Genomic DNA, 19,879 nt, shown 5'->3' with positions numbered 1-19,879 from the left:
TGATTGTTTACAACTTGATTGGAGTCCACCTGTGGTAAATTCAATTGATTGGAAAGGCACACACCTGTCTGTATAAGGTCCCACAGTTGACAGTGCTTGTCAGAGCAAAAACCAAGCCATGAGGTTGAAGGAATTGTCCATAGAGCTCCGAGACAGGATTGTGTCGAGGCACAGATCTGGGAAAGTGTACCAAAACATTTCTGCAGCATTTGTATTTTTTAGGGATCCCCATTAGCTACTGCTCTTCCTGGGGTCCAAACACATTAAAGCATTTACATTACATATAAAACAAAAGATACAACAGTACATCATATAACATTATTACACCACTGCATATCTACAATACAAAATGTTTAATACCACCATACAACAATTTCACAATGTATGCATGTGTCTCCTTACAATCCCCTTTGTTCCGCAAGGTCTATTTTTACCTGTTTTTTTAAATCTGATTATACTGCTTGCTTCACTTACCTGATGTGGAATAGAGTTCATTCAGCTTGTCAACAGCTCTTAGAAAAACAAGTGTGATGAAGTCAATCTCTCTTCCACTTTGAGCCATGAGAGATTGACATGCATGTCATTAATGTTCACTCTCCGTGTATTTTTAAGGGCCAGCAGTGCTGCCTTGTTCTGAGCCAACTGCAATTTTTCTAAGTCCCACTTTGTGGCACCTGACCAAACTACTGAACAGTAGTCTAGGTGGGTTTGTAGGATTTGCCTTGTTGATAGTATTGTTAAGAAGGCAGAGCAGCACTTTATTATGGACAAACTTCTCCCCATTTTAGCTACTGTTGTATCAATATGTTATAACCATGACAGTTTACAATCCATGCTTACTCCTAGCAGTTTAGTCACCTCAACTTGCAAAATGTCTACATTATTCATTATGAGATGTAGTTGAGGTTTAGGGTTTAGTGAACGATTTGTCCCAAATACAATGCTTTTAGTTTTGGAAATATTTAGGACTAACTTATTCCTTGCTACCCATTCCGAAACTAACTGCAGCACTTTAAGTTGTGCAGTCATTTCAGTTGCTGTAGTAGCTGGCGTGTAGTGTTGAGTCATCCGCATACATAGACATACTGGCTTTACTCAAAGCATGTCGTTAGTGAAGATTGAAAAATCTATGGGGCCTGAACAGCTACACTGGGGAATTCCTGATTCTGCCTGGATTATGTTTGAGAGGCTTCAATTAAAGAACACCCTCTGTGTTCTGTTAGACAAGTAACTATTTATTCACATTATAGCAGGGGGTGTAAAGCCATAACACAAGTTTTTCCAGCAGCAGACTATGATCAATAATGTCAAAAGCTGCACTGAAGTCTAAGACAGCCTCCACAATCATTTTATCATCAATTTCTCCCAGGCAATCATCAGTCATTTGTGTTGTGCTTGTTGAGTGTCCTTCCCTATAAGCTTCCTGAAAGTCTGTTGTCAATTTGTTTACTGTAAAATAGGATTGTATCTGGTCAAACACCATTTTTTTCCCCCCCGAAGTTTACTAAGGGTTGGTAACAGGCTAATTGGTTGGCTATTTGAGCCAGTAAAGGGGGCTTTACTGTTCTTGGGTAGCGGAATGACTTTAGCTTCCATCCAGGCCTGAGGGCACACACTTTCTAGTAGGTTTAAATTGAAGATGTGGCAATATTGTCCGATATTATCCTCAGTAATTTCCTATCCAGATTGTCAGACCCTGGTGGCTTGTCATTGTTGATGGACAACAATAATTTTTTCACCTCTTCCACACTGACTTTACGCTATTCAAAAATACAATTCTTGTCTTTCAGAATTTCGTCAATGTACTTGGATTTTTATTTTTTCATTTTTTATTTCACCTTTATTTAACCAGGTAGGCTAGTTGAGAACAAGTTCTCATTTGCAACTGCGACCTGGCCAAGATAAAGCATAGCAATTCGGCACATACAACAAAGTTACACATGGTATAAACAAAACATAGTCAATAATACAGTAGAAAAAAAGAAAACAGTCTATATACAGTGAGTGCAAATGAGGTAAGATAAGGGAGTTGAGGCAATAAATAGGCCATGGTGGTGAAGTAATTAGAATATGGCAATTAAACACTGGAATAGTAGATGTGCAGAAGATGAATGTGCAAGTAGAGATAATGGGGTGCAAAGGAGCAACATGCATAAATACAGTATGGGGATAAATTATAGATGGGCTATGTACAGGTGCAGTGATCTGTGAACTGTTCTGACAGCTGGTGCTTAAAGCTAGTGAGGGAGATATGAGTCTCCAGCTTCAGTGATTTTTTTTTTTTTTTGCAGTTCGTTCCAGTCATTGGCAGCAGAGAACTGGAATGAAAGGCTGCCAAAGGAGGAATTGGCTTTGCGGGTGACCAGTGAGATATACCTGCTGGAGCGCGTGCTATGAGTGGGTGCTGCTATCGTGACCAGTGAGCTGAGATTAGGCGGGGCTTTACCTAGCAGAGACATGTAGATGACCTGTAGCCAGTGGGTTTGGTGACGAGTATGAAGTGAGGGTCAACCAACGAGAGCGTACAGGTCGCAGTGGTAGGTAGTGTATGGGGCTTTGGTGACAAAACGGATGGCACTGTGATAGACTGCATCCAGTTTGTTGAGTAGAGTGTTGGAGGCTATTTTATAGATGACATTGCCGAAGTCGAGGATCGGTAGGATGGTCAGTTTTACGAGGGTATGTTTGGCAGCATGAGTGACGGATGCTTTGTTGCGATATAGGAAGCCGATTTCATTTTGGATTGGAGATGCTTAGTGTGAGTCTGGAAGGAGAGTTGACCGTCTAACCAGACACCTAGGTATTTGTAGTTGTCCATGTATTCTAAGTCAGAGCTGTCCAGAGTAGTGATGCTGGACGGGCGGGCAGGTGCAGGCAGTGATCGATTGAATAGCATGCATTTAGTTTTACTTGCATTTAAGAGCAGTAGGAGGCCACGGAAGAAGAGTTGAATGGCATTGAAGCTTGTCTCGAGGTGAGGTAACACAGTGTCCAAAGAGGGGCCAGAAGTATACAGAATGGTGTCGTCTGCATAGAGGTGGATCAGAGAATCACCAGCAGAAAGAGCGACATCATGATGTATACAGAGAAGAGAGTCGGCCCGAGAATTGAACCCTGTAGAGACTGCCAGAGGTCCGGACAACAGTCCCTCCGATTTGACACACTGAACTCTATCAGAGAAGTAGTTGGTAAACCAGGTGAGGCAATCATTTGAGAAACCAAGGCTGTCGAGTCTGCCAATAAGAATGTGGTGATTGACAGAGTCGAAAGCCTTGGCCAGGTCGACGAATACGGTTGCACAGTAATGTCTCTTATCGATGGCGGTTATGATATCGTTTAGGACCTTTAGCGTGGGTGAGGTGCACCCATGACCAGCTCTGAAACCAGATTGCATAGCGGAGAAGGTATGGTTTGATTCGAAATGGTCGGTAATCTGTTTGATTACTTGGCTTTCAAAGACCTTAGAAAGACAGGGTAGGATAGATATAGGTCTGTAGCAGTTTGGGTCAAGAGTGTCTCCCCCTTTGAAGAGGGGGATGACCGCAGCTGCTTTCCAATCTTTGGGAATCTCAGACAATACGAAAGTGAGGTTGAACAGGCTAGTAATAGGGGTTGCAACAATTTCGGCAGATCATTTTAGAAAGAGATGGTCCAGATTGTCTAGCTCGGATGATTTGTAGGGGTCCAGATTTTGCAGCTCTTTCAGAACATCAGCTATCTGGATTTGGGTGAAGGAGAAATGGTGGGGGCTTGGGCAGGTTGCTGTGGAGGGCGCCAGGACGTTGACCGGGGTAGGGGTAGCCAGGTGGAAATCATGGCCAGCCGTAGAGAAATGCTTATTGAAATTCTCAGTTATAGGGGATTTATCGGTGGTAAGTGTTTCCTAGCCTCAGAGCAGTGGGCAGCTGGGAGGGGGTGCTCTTATTTTCCATGGACTTTACAGTGTCCCAGAACTTTTTTTGAGTTTGTACTACAGGATGCAAATTTCTGTTTGATAAAGCTAGCCTTAGCTTTCCTAACTGCCTGTGTATATTGTGTATATTCTAACTTCCCTGAAAAGTTGCATATCACTGGGGCTATTCGATACTAATGCAGAACGCCATAGGATGTTTTTGTGCTGGTCAAGGGCAGACAGGTCTGGAGTGAACCAAGGACTATATCTATTCCTAGTTCTACATTTTTTGAATTGGGCATGCTTATTTAAGATGGTGAGGAAGGCACTTTTAAAGAATAACCAGGCATCCTCTACCGACGGGATGAGGTCAATGTCATTCCAGGATACCCCGGCCAGGTCGATTAGAAAGGCCTGCTCGCAGAAGTGTTTTAGGGAGCGTTTGACAGTGATGAGGGGTGGTTGTTTGATCGCAGACCCATTACGGATGCAGGCAATGAGGCAGTGATCGCTGAGATCTTGATTGAAAACAGCAGAGGTGTATTTGGAGGGCGAGTTAGTTAGGATGATATCTATGAGGGTGCCCGTGTTTATGGATTTACAAGTGTATATACAATATACAAGTGTTATACATCGGCTTAAAGATTAACTTCTTGTTAATCCAGCCGCTGTGTCAGATTTCAAAAGGCTTTACGGCGAAAGCATACCATGCGATTATCTGAGGACAGCGCCCCGTGTAAAAAGCATACAAACATTTTCCAGCCAAGTAGAGGAGTCACTAAAGTCAGAAATAGAGAGAAAATTAATCACTTACCTTTGATGATCTTCATATGGTTGCACTCACAAGACTCCGTTACACAGTAAATGTTCGTTTTGTTCGATGAAGTCTTTCTTTATGTCCCAAAAACTCTGTTTTGTTGGCGCGTTTTGTTCAGTAATCCAATGGCTCCAAGGCGGTCACAACAGGCAGACGAATACATACTAAAAGTACCGGTAAAGTTTGTCGAAACATGTCAAACGATGTTTATAATTAATCCTACGGTTGTTTGTCTTTATAATCAATAATATTTATTCCGGACAATACCGTTTTCAATAGAAAGGAAAAATAACAAACGGCGCGCCCAAATCAAGTCTGCATTCTTCCTCTGACCAAAATGGCTTTTTACTCGTCGTTTTTCAAAATACAAGCCTGAAACCATGTCTAAAGACTGTTGACATCTAGTGGAAGCCATAGGAACTGCAATCTGATTCCTAACCCATTGGATTCTCTATAGGCATTGAGTTGAAAATAATTCCACTTCCGGGATGGATTTTTCTCAGGTTTTCGCCTGCCATATCAGTTCTGTTATACTCACAGACATTCTTTTAACAGTTTTGGAAATGTTAGTGTGTTTTATACATATCCTAGCTTCTGGGCCTGAGTAACAGGCAGTTTACTTTGAGCATGCTTTTCATCCGGAGGTGGAAATACTGCCCCCCTACCCAAGAGAGGTTAAGGCATATTGAGCAGGGCTAGAGGCTCTACAGTGTAATAAGACAGTAATCACTAACCAGGACAGTAATGGACGAGGCATATTATATTAGAGAGAAGCATGCGTAGCCAAGTGATCATATGGGTCCAGTGAGTGGTTGGGCTGGCTGGGGACACGGCGATTCAGACAGTTAGCAGGCCGGGGCTAATAAGCTAGCAGTTAGCAGGCCGGGGCTAATAAGCTAGCAGTTAGCAGGCCGGGGCGGGCTAATGAGCTAGCAGTTAGCAGGCCGGGGCGGGCTAATGAGCTAGCAGTTAGCAGGCCGGGGCGGGCTAATGAGCTAGCAGTTAGCAGGCCGGGGCGGGCTAATGAGCTAGCAGTTAGCAGGCCGGGGCGGGCTAATGAGCTAGCAGTTAGCAGGCCGGGGCGGGCTAATGAGCTAGCAGTTAGCAGGCCGGGGCGGGCTAATGAGCTAGCAGTTAGCAGGCCGGGGCGGGCTAATGAGCTAGCAGTTAGCAGGCCGGGGCGGGCTAATGAGCTAGCAGTTAGCAGGCCGGGGCGGGCTAATGAGCTAGCAGTTAGCAGGCCGGGGCGGGCTAATGAGCTAGCAGTTAGCAGGCCGGGGCGGGCTAATGAGCTAGCAGTTAGCAGGCCGGGGCGGGCTAATGAGCTAGCAGTTAGCAGGCCGGGGCGGGCTAATGAGCTAGCAGTTAGCAGGCCGGGGCGGGCTAATGAGCTAGCAGTTAGCAGGCCGGGGCGGGCTAATGAGCTAGCAGTTAGCAGGCCGGGGCGGGCTAATGAGCTAGCAGTTAGCAGGCCGGGGCGGGCTAATGAGCTAGCAGTTAGCAGGCCGGGGCGGGCTAATGAGCTAGCAGTTAGCAGGCCGGGGCGGGCTAATGAGCTAGCAGTTAGCAGGCCGGGGCGGGCTAATGAGCTAGCAGTTAGCAGGCCGGGGGCGGGCTAATGAGCTAGCAGTTAGCAGGCCGGGGCGGGCTAATGAGCTAGCAGTTAGCAGGCCGGGGTGGGCTAATGAGCTAGCAGTTAGCAGGCCGGGGTTAGCAAATAAGCTAGCAGTTAGCAGGCCGGGGTTAGCAACAAGCTAACAGTTAGCAGATGGAGGTAAGTCTGTTTTTGCCTCTTCGTGCGGTGACATCGATAGAACAGTCGTGGATTAGTAGGGTTCCAAGTAGCTCTAGGTAGCTAGCAGGCCACGGTTAGCAGAATGGGCCTTCAGCGGGCATCGCGCCTGAGGGGCCTGTTAGAATCCTCGGGAAGATTGTCGGTATTCCAGTCGTAGAGGATCGTCGGGGTTCCGTGCCCCGTACCGGCAGTAGAAGGGGTCCGAATATTGTATCCCAGGAGTGGGCTTCAGTGGTATCCCAGAAGCCCTAGCCAGGCTAGCTTCAGGCTAATTGGTGCTTCCTCCAGGATGGAAACGCTAGCCAGGAGTAGTCACCTGGGATGGCGGTTAGCTAGTTGCGACGATCCAGATGAAAATGTTCAGAGTTTGTGGTAGGAATCCGGTGATAGGAAGTGTCACGTTACAGCAAAGATCCTCAGTTTTCAATAAAGAGTGTCAAGAAGCCCAAGAAATTGTCAGACGGGCCACTTCCTGTAAGGAATCTACTCAGGTTTTTGCCTGCCATATGAGTTCTGTTATACTCACAGACACCATTCAAACAGTTTTAGAAACTTTAGGGTGTTTTCTATCCAAAGCCAATAATTATATGCATATTCTAGTTTCTGGGCAGTAGTAATAACCAGATTAAATCGGGTACGTTTTTTATCCGGCCGTGCAAATACTGCCCCCTACCCCCAACAGGTTAATCATAGCCTCAATTTTGTCCCGCACATTGAATATAGTTGCCAAGAGTCCCTGTAATCCCAGATTCAGATCATTCAGGTGAGAAAATCATCCAGATAGGCCAGTTATGTGAGAAACTCGTCATCATGGAACGAACTTTAAGCTCATCTCATTTTTTTGTTGTTGTCAATAACCAACACACTTCTGTATGTTGTAAAAGCGTTACGTGGCCACTGCCCATATCAGTGCATAATGCAGAAAATACATGAGAGTTCAGGGGCCTTGCTTTAACAAAGTTAACCATTTTCACTGTAGTGTCCAAAGTGTTTTTCAAGCTGTCAGGCATTCCCTTGGCAGCAAGAGCCTCTCGGTAGATGCTGCTGTGTACCCAAGTGGCGTCGGGAGCAACTGCTTGCACGCGCGTTACCACTCCACTATGTCTCATGTCTCTCTGTCATGGCTTTTGCGCCATCAGTACAGATACCAACACATTTTGACCCCCAAAGTCTATTTGATGTCACAAAGCTGTCCAGTACTTTAAAAATATCCTCTCCTGTTGTCCTGGTTTCCAGTGGTTTGCAGAAGAGGATATCTTCCTTAATTGACCCCCCCATAAACGTAACGGACATATACCAGGAGCTGTGCCAGGCCCGCCACGTCTGTTGTCTCATCCAGCTGTAACGCATGTAATTCACTGGCTTGTATGCGAATCAGTAATTGTTTCAAAACATCTCCTGCCATGTCACTGATGCATCGTGAAACAGTGTTGTTTGATTAAGACATTGTCTGTATAGTTTTTTTTGGGCCTTTTCCCCCAGCATTGTCCCAGCCATTTCCGCAGCAGCAGGAATAATTAAGTCCTCCACAATAGTATGGGGTTTGCCACTCGGTAGCTCACCATATAAGATGCTTCTAGCCCCTTCTTATTAATAGTATTTGTTGCTTTTACAGTGGGGGGAAAAAAAGTATTTGATCCCCTGCTGATTTTGTACGTTTGCCCACTGACAAAGAAAGGATCAGTCTATAATTTTAATGGTAGGTTTATTTGAACAGTGAGAGACAGAATAACAACAAAAATATCCAGAAACACGCATGTCAAAAGTGTTATGAATTGATTTGCAATTTAACCTCCCTGGGCAAGGTGGGACTTCTACTTCAACAACAAATGTTGTTTTGGTTAGAAATAATCCATAGTTATATTGGAATAGCTCTGTTTTGTTCGTGCGTTGAGGTCACTATCCGAAGGGTGACGCATTTCGTGACAAAAAAAATGCAAAATATTCCATTACCATACTTAGAAGCATGTCAAACGCTGTTTAAAATCTATTTTTCTCGTAAAATAGCGATAATATTCCAATCGGGCGACGTTATAATCATAGACTGAAAGAAAAACACGGAGTCCTCTCATGGATGCGCACTCCAGTGTCATTGTTCCCTGCCTGACCACTCACAAAAACTCTTGCCGTTTTTCGCCCTCAGAGTGCAGAGACGTCATTCCACTTTATGGCGCCTTCTGAGAGTCAATGGAAGCCTTAGAAAATGTCACGTTACAGCAGAGATGCTGTATTTTTGATAGAGATGCCCTAGAAGGAGAACAAATTGTCAGACAGGGCACTTCCTGTATGGAATCTTCTCAGGTTTTGGCCTGCCATACGAGTTCTGTTATACTCACAGACACCATTCAAACAGTTTTAGAAACTTTAGAGTGTGTTCTATCCAAATCTACTAATTGTATGCATATTCTCGTTTCTGGGCAAGAGTAGTAACCAGTTTAACCTCTCTGGGCTAGTCCCACCCTAGTCAACAGCCAGTGGAATCCCGTGGCGCGATATTCAAATACCTTAGAAATGCTATTACTTCAATTTCTCAAACATATGACTATTTTACACCATTTTAAAGACAAGACTCTCATTAATCTAACCACACTGTCCGATTTCAAAAAGTCTTTACATCGAAAGCAAAACATTAGATTATGTCAGCAGAGTATCCAGCCAGAAATAATCAGACACCCATTTTTCAAGCTAGCATATAATGTCACAAAACCAAAACCACAGCTAAATGCAGCACTAACCTTTGATGATCTTCATGAGATGACACTCCTAGGACATTATGTTATACAATACATGCATGTTTTGTTCAATCAAGTTCATATTTATATCAAAAACCAGCTTTTTACATTAGCATGTGACTAGCATGTGACTAGCATTCCCACTGAAAACTTCCGGTGAATTTACTAAATTACTCACGATAAACATTCACAAAAAACATAATTATTTAAAGAATTATAGATACAGAACTCCTTTATGCAATCGCGGTGTCCGATTTTAAAATAGCTTTTCGGTGAAAGCACATTTTGCAATATTCTGAGTAGATAGCCCGGCCATCACAGACTAGCTATTTTGACACCCACCAAGTTTGGCACTCACCAAACTCAGATTTACTATAAGAAAAATTGGATTACCTTTGCTGTTCTTCGTCAGAATGCACTCCCAGGACTTCTACTTCAACAACAAATGTTGGTTTGGTTCCAAATAATCCATAGTTATATCCAAATAGCGGCGTTTTGTTTGTGCGTTCAAGACACTATCCGAAGGGTAACGGCCGGCGCGTTTTGTGACAAAAAAATTCAAAATATTCCATTACCGTACTTCGAAGCATGTCAAACGCTGTTTAAAATCAATTTTTATGCGATTTTTCTTGTAAAATAGCGGTAATATTCCGACCATGAGTCATTGTTTTCGTTCAAAGACTGAGAAAGTAAAATGGACTCTTCGCGCGCACCCGTCTCATTGTTCTCAGATCGACCACTTACCAAATGCGCTACTGTTTTTCAGCCATGGGCTGCAAAGTCATCATTCAACGTTCTGGCGCCTTCTGAGAGCCTATGGGAGCCTTAGGAAGTGTCACTTAACAGCAGAGATCCTTTGTTTTGGATAGAGATGACAAAGAAGGCCAAGAAATGGTCAGAGAGGGCGTTTCCTGTTTGGAATCTTCTCAGGTTTTGGCCTGCCATACGAGTTCTGTTATACTCACAGACACTATTCAGCAGTTTTAGAAACTTTAGGGTGTTTTCTATCCAAATCAAACAATTATATGCATATTCTAGTTACTGGGCAGGAGTAGTAACCAGATTAAATCGGATACGTTTTTTATCCGGCCGTGCAAATACTGCCCCCTATCCCCAACAGGTTAAATCGGGTACGTTTTTTATCCGGCCGTGCAAATACCGCCCCCTAGCCCCAACAGGTTAATGACTTGGAGAAGATCTGCAAAGAGGAGTGGGACAAAATCCCTCCTGAGATGTGTGCAAACCTGGTGGCCAACTACAAGAAACGTCTGACCTCTGATTGCCAACAAGGGTTTTGCCACCAAGTACTAAGTCATGTTTTGCAGAGGGGTCAAATACTTATTTCCCTCATTATAATGCAAATCATTTTATAACATTTTTGACATGCGTTTTTCTGGATTTTTTTGTTATTCTGTCTCACTGTTCAAATAAACCTACTATTAAAATTATAGACTGATCATTTCTTTGTAAGTGGGCAAACGTACAAAATCAGCAGGGGATCAAATACTTTTTTCCCCCCACTGTATGTGCATGTCTTACTACTCGAAAGTCGTCTTTATTCTCACTCAAACTCCCGTGGCCTATTTTTCAAATTGTTTTGTTTCTAAATGTCTGCGCAAGAGTGTAGGTTTCCCGCGATAGAGTAAGGGTTCATGTGATTGGATGTTAATTATTTGACTAGGCTATTTGACATTATGATATTATTTCGCTGAACACTAGATGGTTTAATTTTATTTTTGGCAGTGAAACGAGGCTACTCAGGCGAGGGGGAAAAAAAACCTCACCCAAATGTATCGCCACGTTGGAAAATATAAATGTACTGTTTGAAAATGTGAAGAATATATTTTTTTATGAATCACATTTTTATTTGGCATACCCCCAACGGCATTGCTCGTTCCCAAGTTTGGGAATACCTGCTGTAGAGTATCTTCTGTTTCCAGAAGGTGTCAGTTATCTTTAAAAGGGATTCCAGCAGAGCTACAGTAATCTTTTAGACAGATGTGTAATACCAGTAGCCTGCTGAATCTTTCACACCTGAAATTATTGGCCGTTTTTAAAAGTCTTTTATTGCAAAAATCAGTTCTTTAAAATTAATTTTCAGATGTTCCAAGCTAGCCCTTCTGATGTTGTTTGACCCCACATGGACTACGACAGCATCCGCTCCCAGCATCTGTCGTAGAACAGACGGACTGTACTCGTGCTCCTGAGTAGCACAGGGTTTTTGCATTGGAAACTGATGTTTCTCACCATAGAGCTGCCGATGACAGCTGGTGATGTTGAATGGGCCTGTCTCTCAGGCAGCCTCACGGTCTGATGAGGGTGGGAGCGCTGAGGATCTGAACCTGAGGTAGAAGCTACAGGAAAGGGAGACAGAACAGAGGACGAAGACGCAGGTACCTACGGATCCGATCTCAAATGGGAATGGAAATCAATAAGCTGCGGTCTCTCGTTCAGCTTTCGTTCAGCGTTCAACAACATACGTTGCGCTCAGATGACGTTGTATATTAAGCAGCATTGAAGGTCCCAAAGAACACAGTGGCCTCCATCATTCTTAAATGGAAGACGTTTGGAACCACCTAGACCCTTCCTGGAGCTGGCCGCCCAGCCAAGCTGAACAATCGGGGGAGAAGGGCCTTGATCAGGGAGGTGACCAAGAACCCAATGGTCACTCTGACAGAGCTTCAGAGTTCCTCTGTGGAGATGGGAGAACCTTCCAGAAAGACAACCATCTCTGCAGCACGCCACCAATCAGGCCTTTATGGTAGACTGGCCAGACGGAGGCCACTCCTCTGTAAAAGGCACACGACAACCCGCTTGCAGTTTGCCAAAAGGCACCTAAAGGACTCCCAGCCCATGAGAAACAAGATTGAACTCTTTGGCCTGAATGCCAAGCTTCACGTCTGGAGGACACCTGGCACCATCCCTACAGTGAAGCATGCTGTTGGGATGTTTTTCACCAGCAGAGACTGGGAGACTAGACAGGATCGAGGGAAAGCAAAGTCCAGAGAGATCCTTGATGAAAGCGCTCAAGACCTCAGCCTGGAGCGAAGGTTCACCTTCCAAATTGCAGAGGAGAATGTGAGAAACTCCCCAAATGCATGTGTGCCAAGCTTCAACAAAGTACTGACTAAAGGGTCTGAATACTTATGTAAATGTGATATTTCCATTTATTTTTTATACATTTTCAAAAATGTATAAACCTGTTTAGACATTGATTCTCTCCCCAAATAAGTTTGGATATCCTCTGTTTATCTTTTTTAACTGTACTCAGTTATTGACATCAGAATCACAAAACTAGACACGTCAGTGGTTAACTTGGTGTAACCCAACTAAAGCTTTTAGATTTTCTTTTGTGTTCCAGGTAATCAAAAAGAGTCTCTAGCCAGGACCTAGTCATAATAACAGTAGATCACCCACCTGAAAAACATTGATTCAGTAAACCCAATATTGATTTTTGGTTGTATCTGTGTCTTCCCCAGTACTGCCTAAACCCCAGGTGAGCTACAAGAACACGTCTCCAGGGGTTATTGAGGCCAACTGTACAGCTGTGTCCCGGCCCCCAGCGGAGATAGTGTGGAACGTGGAGAGGGACAACCGAACTATGGGACCCCCTGTGACATCACAGCTCCAGCAGGGGGATGGGACCACCCTGGTCATCAGCACCCTCAACATCCAATCAGGGCTGCTGAAGGATGTGTCCGTCAAATGTCTGGTCCACCATAAGGGTCTGGAGTCACCCATCGCTGTTTCTATGAACACCAAGAGTGAGTGAGACACACACACACACACACATTGGGAGGATGCAAATATCTCAATTTTTATTGGCTCAGAGCTTACACTTGTTTTTAAGTTAGCTGCTTTTGGAAAAAGTAGCCTGACCAAAGCCAAGAATACTGATATCTGAGGGATGGATGAACATTGTCTGGCAAACAATAATGACTTATAGTTAACATTGTGTAAGGGTTTAAATCTGTTTTTGTTGAAGTCATTGCCAAGCAGGTTTAGTTTACACGCCCAAAGGGTCACCTCCAAAATGATTGTTTCCCTTGATAAAGATGAACAAAAAAGACTATGAAATAAGTAATACGTGACTGAGCTACGTTGCTATTTCTTTAACAAGTCATTTGTTTTCTCTCAAAAAGATAAAGGTCAAAATGATTGGCACCCCTGTTTCAATACTTTATGCAACTTCCCTTGTGAGGATAACGACACTGAGCCTTTTTCTATAATGGTTTATGAGATTGAAGAACACATTGGGAGGGATCTTAGACCATTCCTCCATACAAAATCTTTACAAACCCTTTAAATCCTTTGGTCTGCGCTTGTGGAATGCCCTCTTCAATTCAAACCCCAGGTTTTCAATGGGATTGAAGTCTGGAAACTGATTTGGCCACTGCAAAATATAGATTTTGTGGTGAAATTACCATTTCTTTGGGGATTTTGACTTGTGCTTGGGGTCATTGTCTTGCAAGTTTCAGCTTCCTTTCAGAGGCAACCAGCCCAATAAGATAAAAAAATCATCACCATATTTTATTGTAGATATTAGGTTATTTCCTGCACAGGCATCCTTTTCGATGCCAAACCCACTGCTGGTGTACGTGACCAATAACTATATTTTCGACTAATCTGACCATAGCACCCAGTTCCCATCCTAGTGCCAGTGCCGTTAAGCATACTCAAAGCTTTTACATTCTTGGTTGCTCCCAATTAAGCCTTTTTTTTCCTGACAACCCTTCCAGAAAGCCTATTGGCGTGCAGGTTGCGTCTAATTATAGAGTTGGAGACCCCAAGATGCGACAAAGTCTGTAATTCTCAAAGCTCTTCCTCGCCCTCCATTTGGCAAATCTGACCACAATTCTATCCTCCTGATTCCTGCTTATAATCAAAAATTAAAGCAGGAATCACCAGTGACTCGGTCTATAAAAAAGTGGTCAGATGAAGCAGATGCTAAACTACAGGACTGTTTTGCTATCACAGACTGGAACTTGTTCCGGGATTCTTCCGTTCCCATTGAGGAGTACACCACATCAGTCACTGGCTTTATCAGTAAGTGCATCGAGGACGTCGTCCCCACAGTGACTATAAATACATACCCCAACCAGAAGCCATGAATTACAGGCAACATTCGCACAGAGCTCCCGCTTTCAAGGAGCGGGACTCTAACCCGGAAGCTTATAAGAAATCCCGCTATGCCCTCCGACGAACCATCAAACAGGCAAAGCTTCAATACAGGACTAAGATCGAATCGTATTACACCGACTCCGACACTCGGCGGATGTGGCAGGGCTTGCAAACTATTACAGACTACAAAGTGAAGCACAGCCGAGAGCTGCCCAGTGACATGAGCCTACCAGATGAGCTAAATAGCTTCTATGCTCGCTTCGAGGCAAGTAACACTGAAACATGCATGAGAGCATCACCTGTTCCGGATGACTGTGATCACGCTCTCCGCAGCCGATGTGAATAAGACCTTTAAACAGGTCAACGTTCACAAAGCCGCTGGGCCAGATGGATTACCAGGATGTGTACTCCGAGCATGCGCTGACCAACTGGCAAGTGTCTTCACTGACATTTTCAGCCTCTCCTTGTCTGTCTGTAATACCAACATGTTTCAAGCAGACCACCATAGTCCCTGTGCCCAAGAACACTAAGGTAACCTGCCTAAATGACTACCAACCCGTAGCACTAACGTCTGTAGCGATGAAATGCTTTGAAAGGCAGGTCTATGGCTCACATCAACACCATTATCCCAGAAACCCTAGACCCATTCCAATTTGCATACCGCACCAACAGATCCACAGATGATGCAATCTCTATTGCACTCCACACTGCCCTTTCCCACCTGGACAAAAGGAACACCTATGTGAGAATGCTATTCATTGACTACAGCTCAGCATTCAACACCATAGTGCACTCAAAGCTCATCACTAAGTTAAGGATCCTGGGACTAAACACCTCCCTCTGCAACTGGATCCTAGACTTCCTGACGGGCCGCCCCCCAGGTGATAAGGTTAGGTAACAACAAATCCGCCATGCTGATCCTCAACACGGGGGCCCCTCAGGGGTGCATGCTCAGTCCCCTCCTGTACTCCCCGTTCATTCATGACTGTACGGCCAGGCACGACACCATCATTAAGTTTGCCGATGACACAACAGTGGGAGGCCTGATCACCGGCAACGACGAGACAGCCTATAGGGAGGAGGTCAGAGACCTGACCGTGTGGTGCAAGGACCACAACCTCTCACTCAATGTGATCAAGAATAAGGAGATGATTGTGGACTACAGGAAAAGGAGGACTGAGCACGCCCCCATTCTCATCGACAGGGATTTGGAGTCCTTGGCGTCCACATCACCAACAAACTAACATGGTCCAAGCAAGAGAGTCCTGAAGAGGGCACGACAAAACCTATTCTTCCGAAAGACAAAAGATTTGGCATGGGTCCTCAGATCCTCCAAAGGTTTTACAGCTGCACCATCGAGAGCATCCTGACTGGTTGCATCCCTACCTGGTATGGCAACTGCTCGGCCTCCGACAGCAAGGCACTACAAAGGGTAGTGCGTACGGCCCAGTACATCACCGGGGTCAAGCTTCCTGCCATCCAGGACCTATATTATACCAGGCGGTGTCAGAGGAAGGCCCTAAAAATTGTCAAGGACTCCAGCCACCCTTGTCATAGACTGTTCTCTCTGCTACCGCATGGCAAGTGGTACCGGAGCACCAAGTCTAGGTCCAAGAGGCTTCTAAACAGCTTTTACCCCCAAGCCATTAGACTCCTGAACAGCTAATCAAATGGCTACACAGACCCCACACACTGCTGCTACTCTCGTATTATCTATGAATAGCCACTTTAATAACCCTACCTGCAATGTACATAATTACTTCAATTACCTCTCCACCGGTGCCCCCGCACATTGACACATTGACTCTGTACCGGTACCCCCTGTATATAGCCCCGCTATTGTTATTTACTACTGCTTATCAATTCTTAGAAAAACTAACCTTTTATTTTTGGTATTTTCTTAAAACTGCATTGTTGCTTAAGGGCTTGTAAGTAAGCATTTCACTGTAAGGTCTACTACACCTGTTGTATTCTGCGCATGTGACAAATACAGTTTTATTTGAATCTGTGGCCCATGGATTTCCTTTGCCTCCTGAACCATCTTCCTCACTGTGTGTGAGGACAAGATACTGTACATATGCGTCCTTTTACAGCGAGTTTACCACTGTTTCAGTGGTTTTAAATTTCTTATTTTTGCCCTAGTAATGGTAAGTGGTATATTTATTTATTTAAAAACATTTTTTTTTACCCATTGTTGGATTTATGAAGGCTAGGTAACTTAGCTGTTAAGAACGTTGAGCCAGTAATCGAAAGATCGCTGGTTAGAATCCCCAAGCTGACTACGTGAAGAATCTGTCGATATGCCTTTTAGCAGAGCACTTAACCCTAATTGCTCCTGTAAGTCGCTCTGGATAAGAGCGTCTGCAAAATTACTAAAATGTAATGTAAATGTCTACATTTTTTTGTTCTTTGCCTTTCTCCATGCTAATGGATGATAAAGGGTTTATACCCCAGTGAAACGGGAAGCCATGGAAGGCCACAATTCTGCTGTTTCTTAAACTGAGATTAATTAAGTAGTATGTTATTGCCGATTTTATTAATACGAATGTTTAGGGGTGCTGATAATGACACCTATCTGTTTGAGATTAGTTGTATTACTTGTTCAACAAAATCTCTTTCTCAAAGTAATTGTATTAATGTAAAATAATATAATTTCCCATTCTTTTGTTTTTGTACTTTTTGCGCCATCTTTATCAATTGTACCAATAATTTATGAGAGACTGTATGAAATGAAAACTATGTTAATCTGAAGCTGTTTAAACCAATTAACATTCTTGATACTTTTATGAAGTTTGATTTGTTGGCAGATTTTTTTCCTCTCTCAATCCTCTCTCTCTCTTGCTCACTGAATCTGTCTCTCGATCCTCTCTGTCAATCTTTCTCTCTATATCCTCTCGATCTCATCTGTTTCACTCTGTTTCTTTCGCTGTTCTTTCTCCCTCTCTCCCTGTCTAGTTGGAACAGCTTTGACCATCCTGATCTCGGTAACCACTGTAGCTGCTCTGCTGGTCATAAGTCTCTGCTTCTGCCTCTGGAAGTGTTTCTTGCGGAAAGAAGACGGTGAGTGTGTGTGTGTGTCCCCCTCCATCGACCGATCTCAATGGAGGTGTCCACTTCCCCCATAAGAGTCCTTATCCAAGAACAATGCTTTTTAACTTTGGCCCAGAGGAAAGCGGGAGAAAGATCTTCCTTGGTTTCTGTATGAGAAATGTTCTGACCTCATTGACCTTGCTGGCGATTTTTGAGCTCTCAGGCTAATAGTTGTCACCACCATGATTCCATGCAGCTGGAATAGAGTTTTTCTCCAGGAATCATTCAGGGTGTGTTTGTGTGCGTGTTGTGGGAATTGTGTAACTACATTGTGTTTGTCCTGTGTGTTTCTCTTGTGTGAGTGCTACAGTATATTTTTCCTGTTCTTTCCGTTTCCTGATATGTTCTGGCATGTGTTGAAGTTTTCCTGACTGCCTCACCACCTTGACATTCATTTCAGTGGAAGTTGATCTTGAATGACCTGATCGCTGCTTTAGGTTTATGATACCACGTTGTGTGTGTGGATGGTGCCACCCTCATAGTACAATACTACTGTTTGGATGAGAGGCTTATTGTGTGTGTGTGTGTGTGTGTGTGTGGGTGGAAACACCCTCCATAGTACAATACTACTGTTTGGATGAGAGGCTTATTGAAATTTTTTGTCACGACATGCGTCCGCGCGTCACCGTTCGGATAGGGACCTGAACGCACCAACAAAACTGAGGTTTTTGGATATAACTATGGATTATTTGGAACCAAAACAACATTTGTTGTTGAAGTAGAAGTCCTGGGAGTGCATTCTGACGAAGAACAGCACAGGTAATCCAATTTTTCTAATAGTAATTCTGAGTTTAGTGAGCCCCGACGTTGGCGGGTGTCTGAATAGCTAGCCTGTGATGGCTGAGCCATGTACTCAGAATATTGCAAAATGTGCTTTCGCCGAAAGCTATTTAAAAATTTGACATAGCGATTGCATAAAGGAGTTCTGTATCTATAATTCTTAAAATAATTTATGTATTTTGTCAACGTGTTTGATGAGTAATTTAGTAAATTCACCTGAAGTTTTCGGTGGGTATGCTAGTTCTGAACATCACATGCTAATGTAAAAAGCTGTTTTTTGATATAAATATGAACTTGATTGAACAAAACATGCATGTATTGTATAACATAATGTCCTAGGAGTGTCATCTGATTAAGATCATCAAAGGTTAGTGCTGCATTTAGCTGTGGTTTTGGTTTTTGTTACATATATGCTTGCTTTGAAAATGGCTGTGTGATTATTTTTGGCAGGGTACTCTCCTGACATAATCTAATGTTTTGCTTTCGCTGTAAAGCCTTTTTGAAATCGGACAATGTGGTTAGATTAACGAGAGTCTTATCTTTCAAATGGTGTAAAATAGTCCTATGTTTGAGAACTTTGAATTAGGACATTTTGTGGTTTTAACTTTGGCGCTCTGATTTGTCACTGACTGTTGAATAGTGTCGGACGATTTCGTCCCACATACCCTAGAGAGGTTAATTACTACTTACCCCAAATGGGCAGTGGTTCGGGGCAAAGTATTATGATTACTGTGAGCATAGTTCCAAGTGGATAACTTTCTCTTTCTTTCTCCCTTTGTTCCTCTCTACTCCTCCCTCTTTTGATAAACAAGCAGTCATGTTGTCGTTAGTCCGCTAGGGACCTGTTTCCATCATGTTAAGTTTCTAATCAATAACATATTGTATCGGTTGTCGTCGGCGATAGAGGACCAAAACGCTCATCTTGTTAATTTATTTTAAATCAAGAGAACACCAAAATGAAGAACTCACGAACAACAAAACAGTCTTGTCAGGCACACTCAGCAAAACAAGAAAACCCATATATAGGACTCTCAATCAGAGGCAAATAGAAAACATCTGCCTCCAATTGAGTCCAACCCCAATAAACTAGACAAAGAAATACACAAGACTAGAGACCACATAGAAATACAAACCTAGAACATAACCCCAAAAACCCAGAAATAATAAATCAAACACCCTACTACATAAAACACCACCCCGAACCACATAAACAAAATACCCTCTGCCACGTCCTGACCAAACTACAGTAACAAATAACCCTTATACTGGTCAGGATGTGACACCTATACCGTGTGTTTCCTGTGTTATCATTTAGTTAGTAAATAAAATAATTTAACCTGTTTGGGCTAGGGGGCAGTATTGAGAATTTTGGAAAAAATATGTGCCCATTTTTAACTGCCTCCTACACCAACTCAGAAGCTAGAATATGCATATTATTGTTCAGGTTTGGATAGAAAACACCCTAACGTTTCTAAAACTGTTTGAATGGTGTCTGTGAGTATAACAGAACTCCTATGGCAGGCAAAAACCTGACAAGGTTTCATGCAGGAAGTGGCCTGTCTGACAAGGAGTCGTGCGTCTTGCATCTGTTTATTGAAAAGTAAGGATCTTAGCTGTAACGTGACAATTCCTAGGGCTCCAATAGGCTCTCA

General features: G+C 43.5%; 1 protein-coding gene across 3 annotated transcripts in view; it reads left to right on the top strand.

Annotated features, from left to right (window-relative positions):
- LOC115155823 (OX-2 membrane glycoprotein-like) overlaps positions 1 to 19,879 on the top strand; it is a 44,686-nt gene that overhangs the window by 18,310 nt on the left and 6,497 nt on the right. For all 3 annotated transcript variants that reach the window (XM_029702799.1, XM_029702798.1, XM_029702797.1), the window contains 2 exons: positions 12,716 to 13,000; positions 17,313 to 17,417. In XM_029702799.1, the coding sequence (XP_029558659.1) occupies positions 12,716 to 13,000; positions 17,313 to 17,417 (390 nt within the window). The remainder of the gene's footprint in view (positions 1 to 12,715; positions 13,001 to 17,312; positions 17,418 to 19,879) is intronic.

This window comes from Salmo trutta, chromosome 20 (assembly GCF_901001165.1).
Source record: "Salmo trutta chromosome 20, fSalTru1.1, whole genome shotgun sequence".
NCBI lineage: Eukaryota > Metazoa > Chordata > Actinopteri > Salmoniformes > Salmonidae > Salmo > Salmo trutta.
Note: the sequence above shows the minus strand (reverse complement) of the source record. Positions and strands in the feature narration are given on the sequence as shown.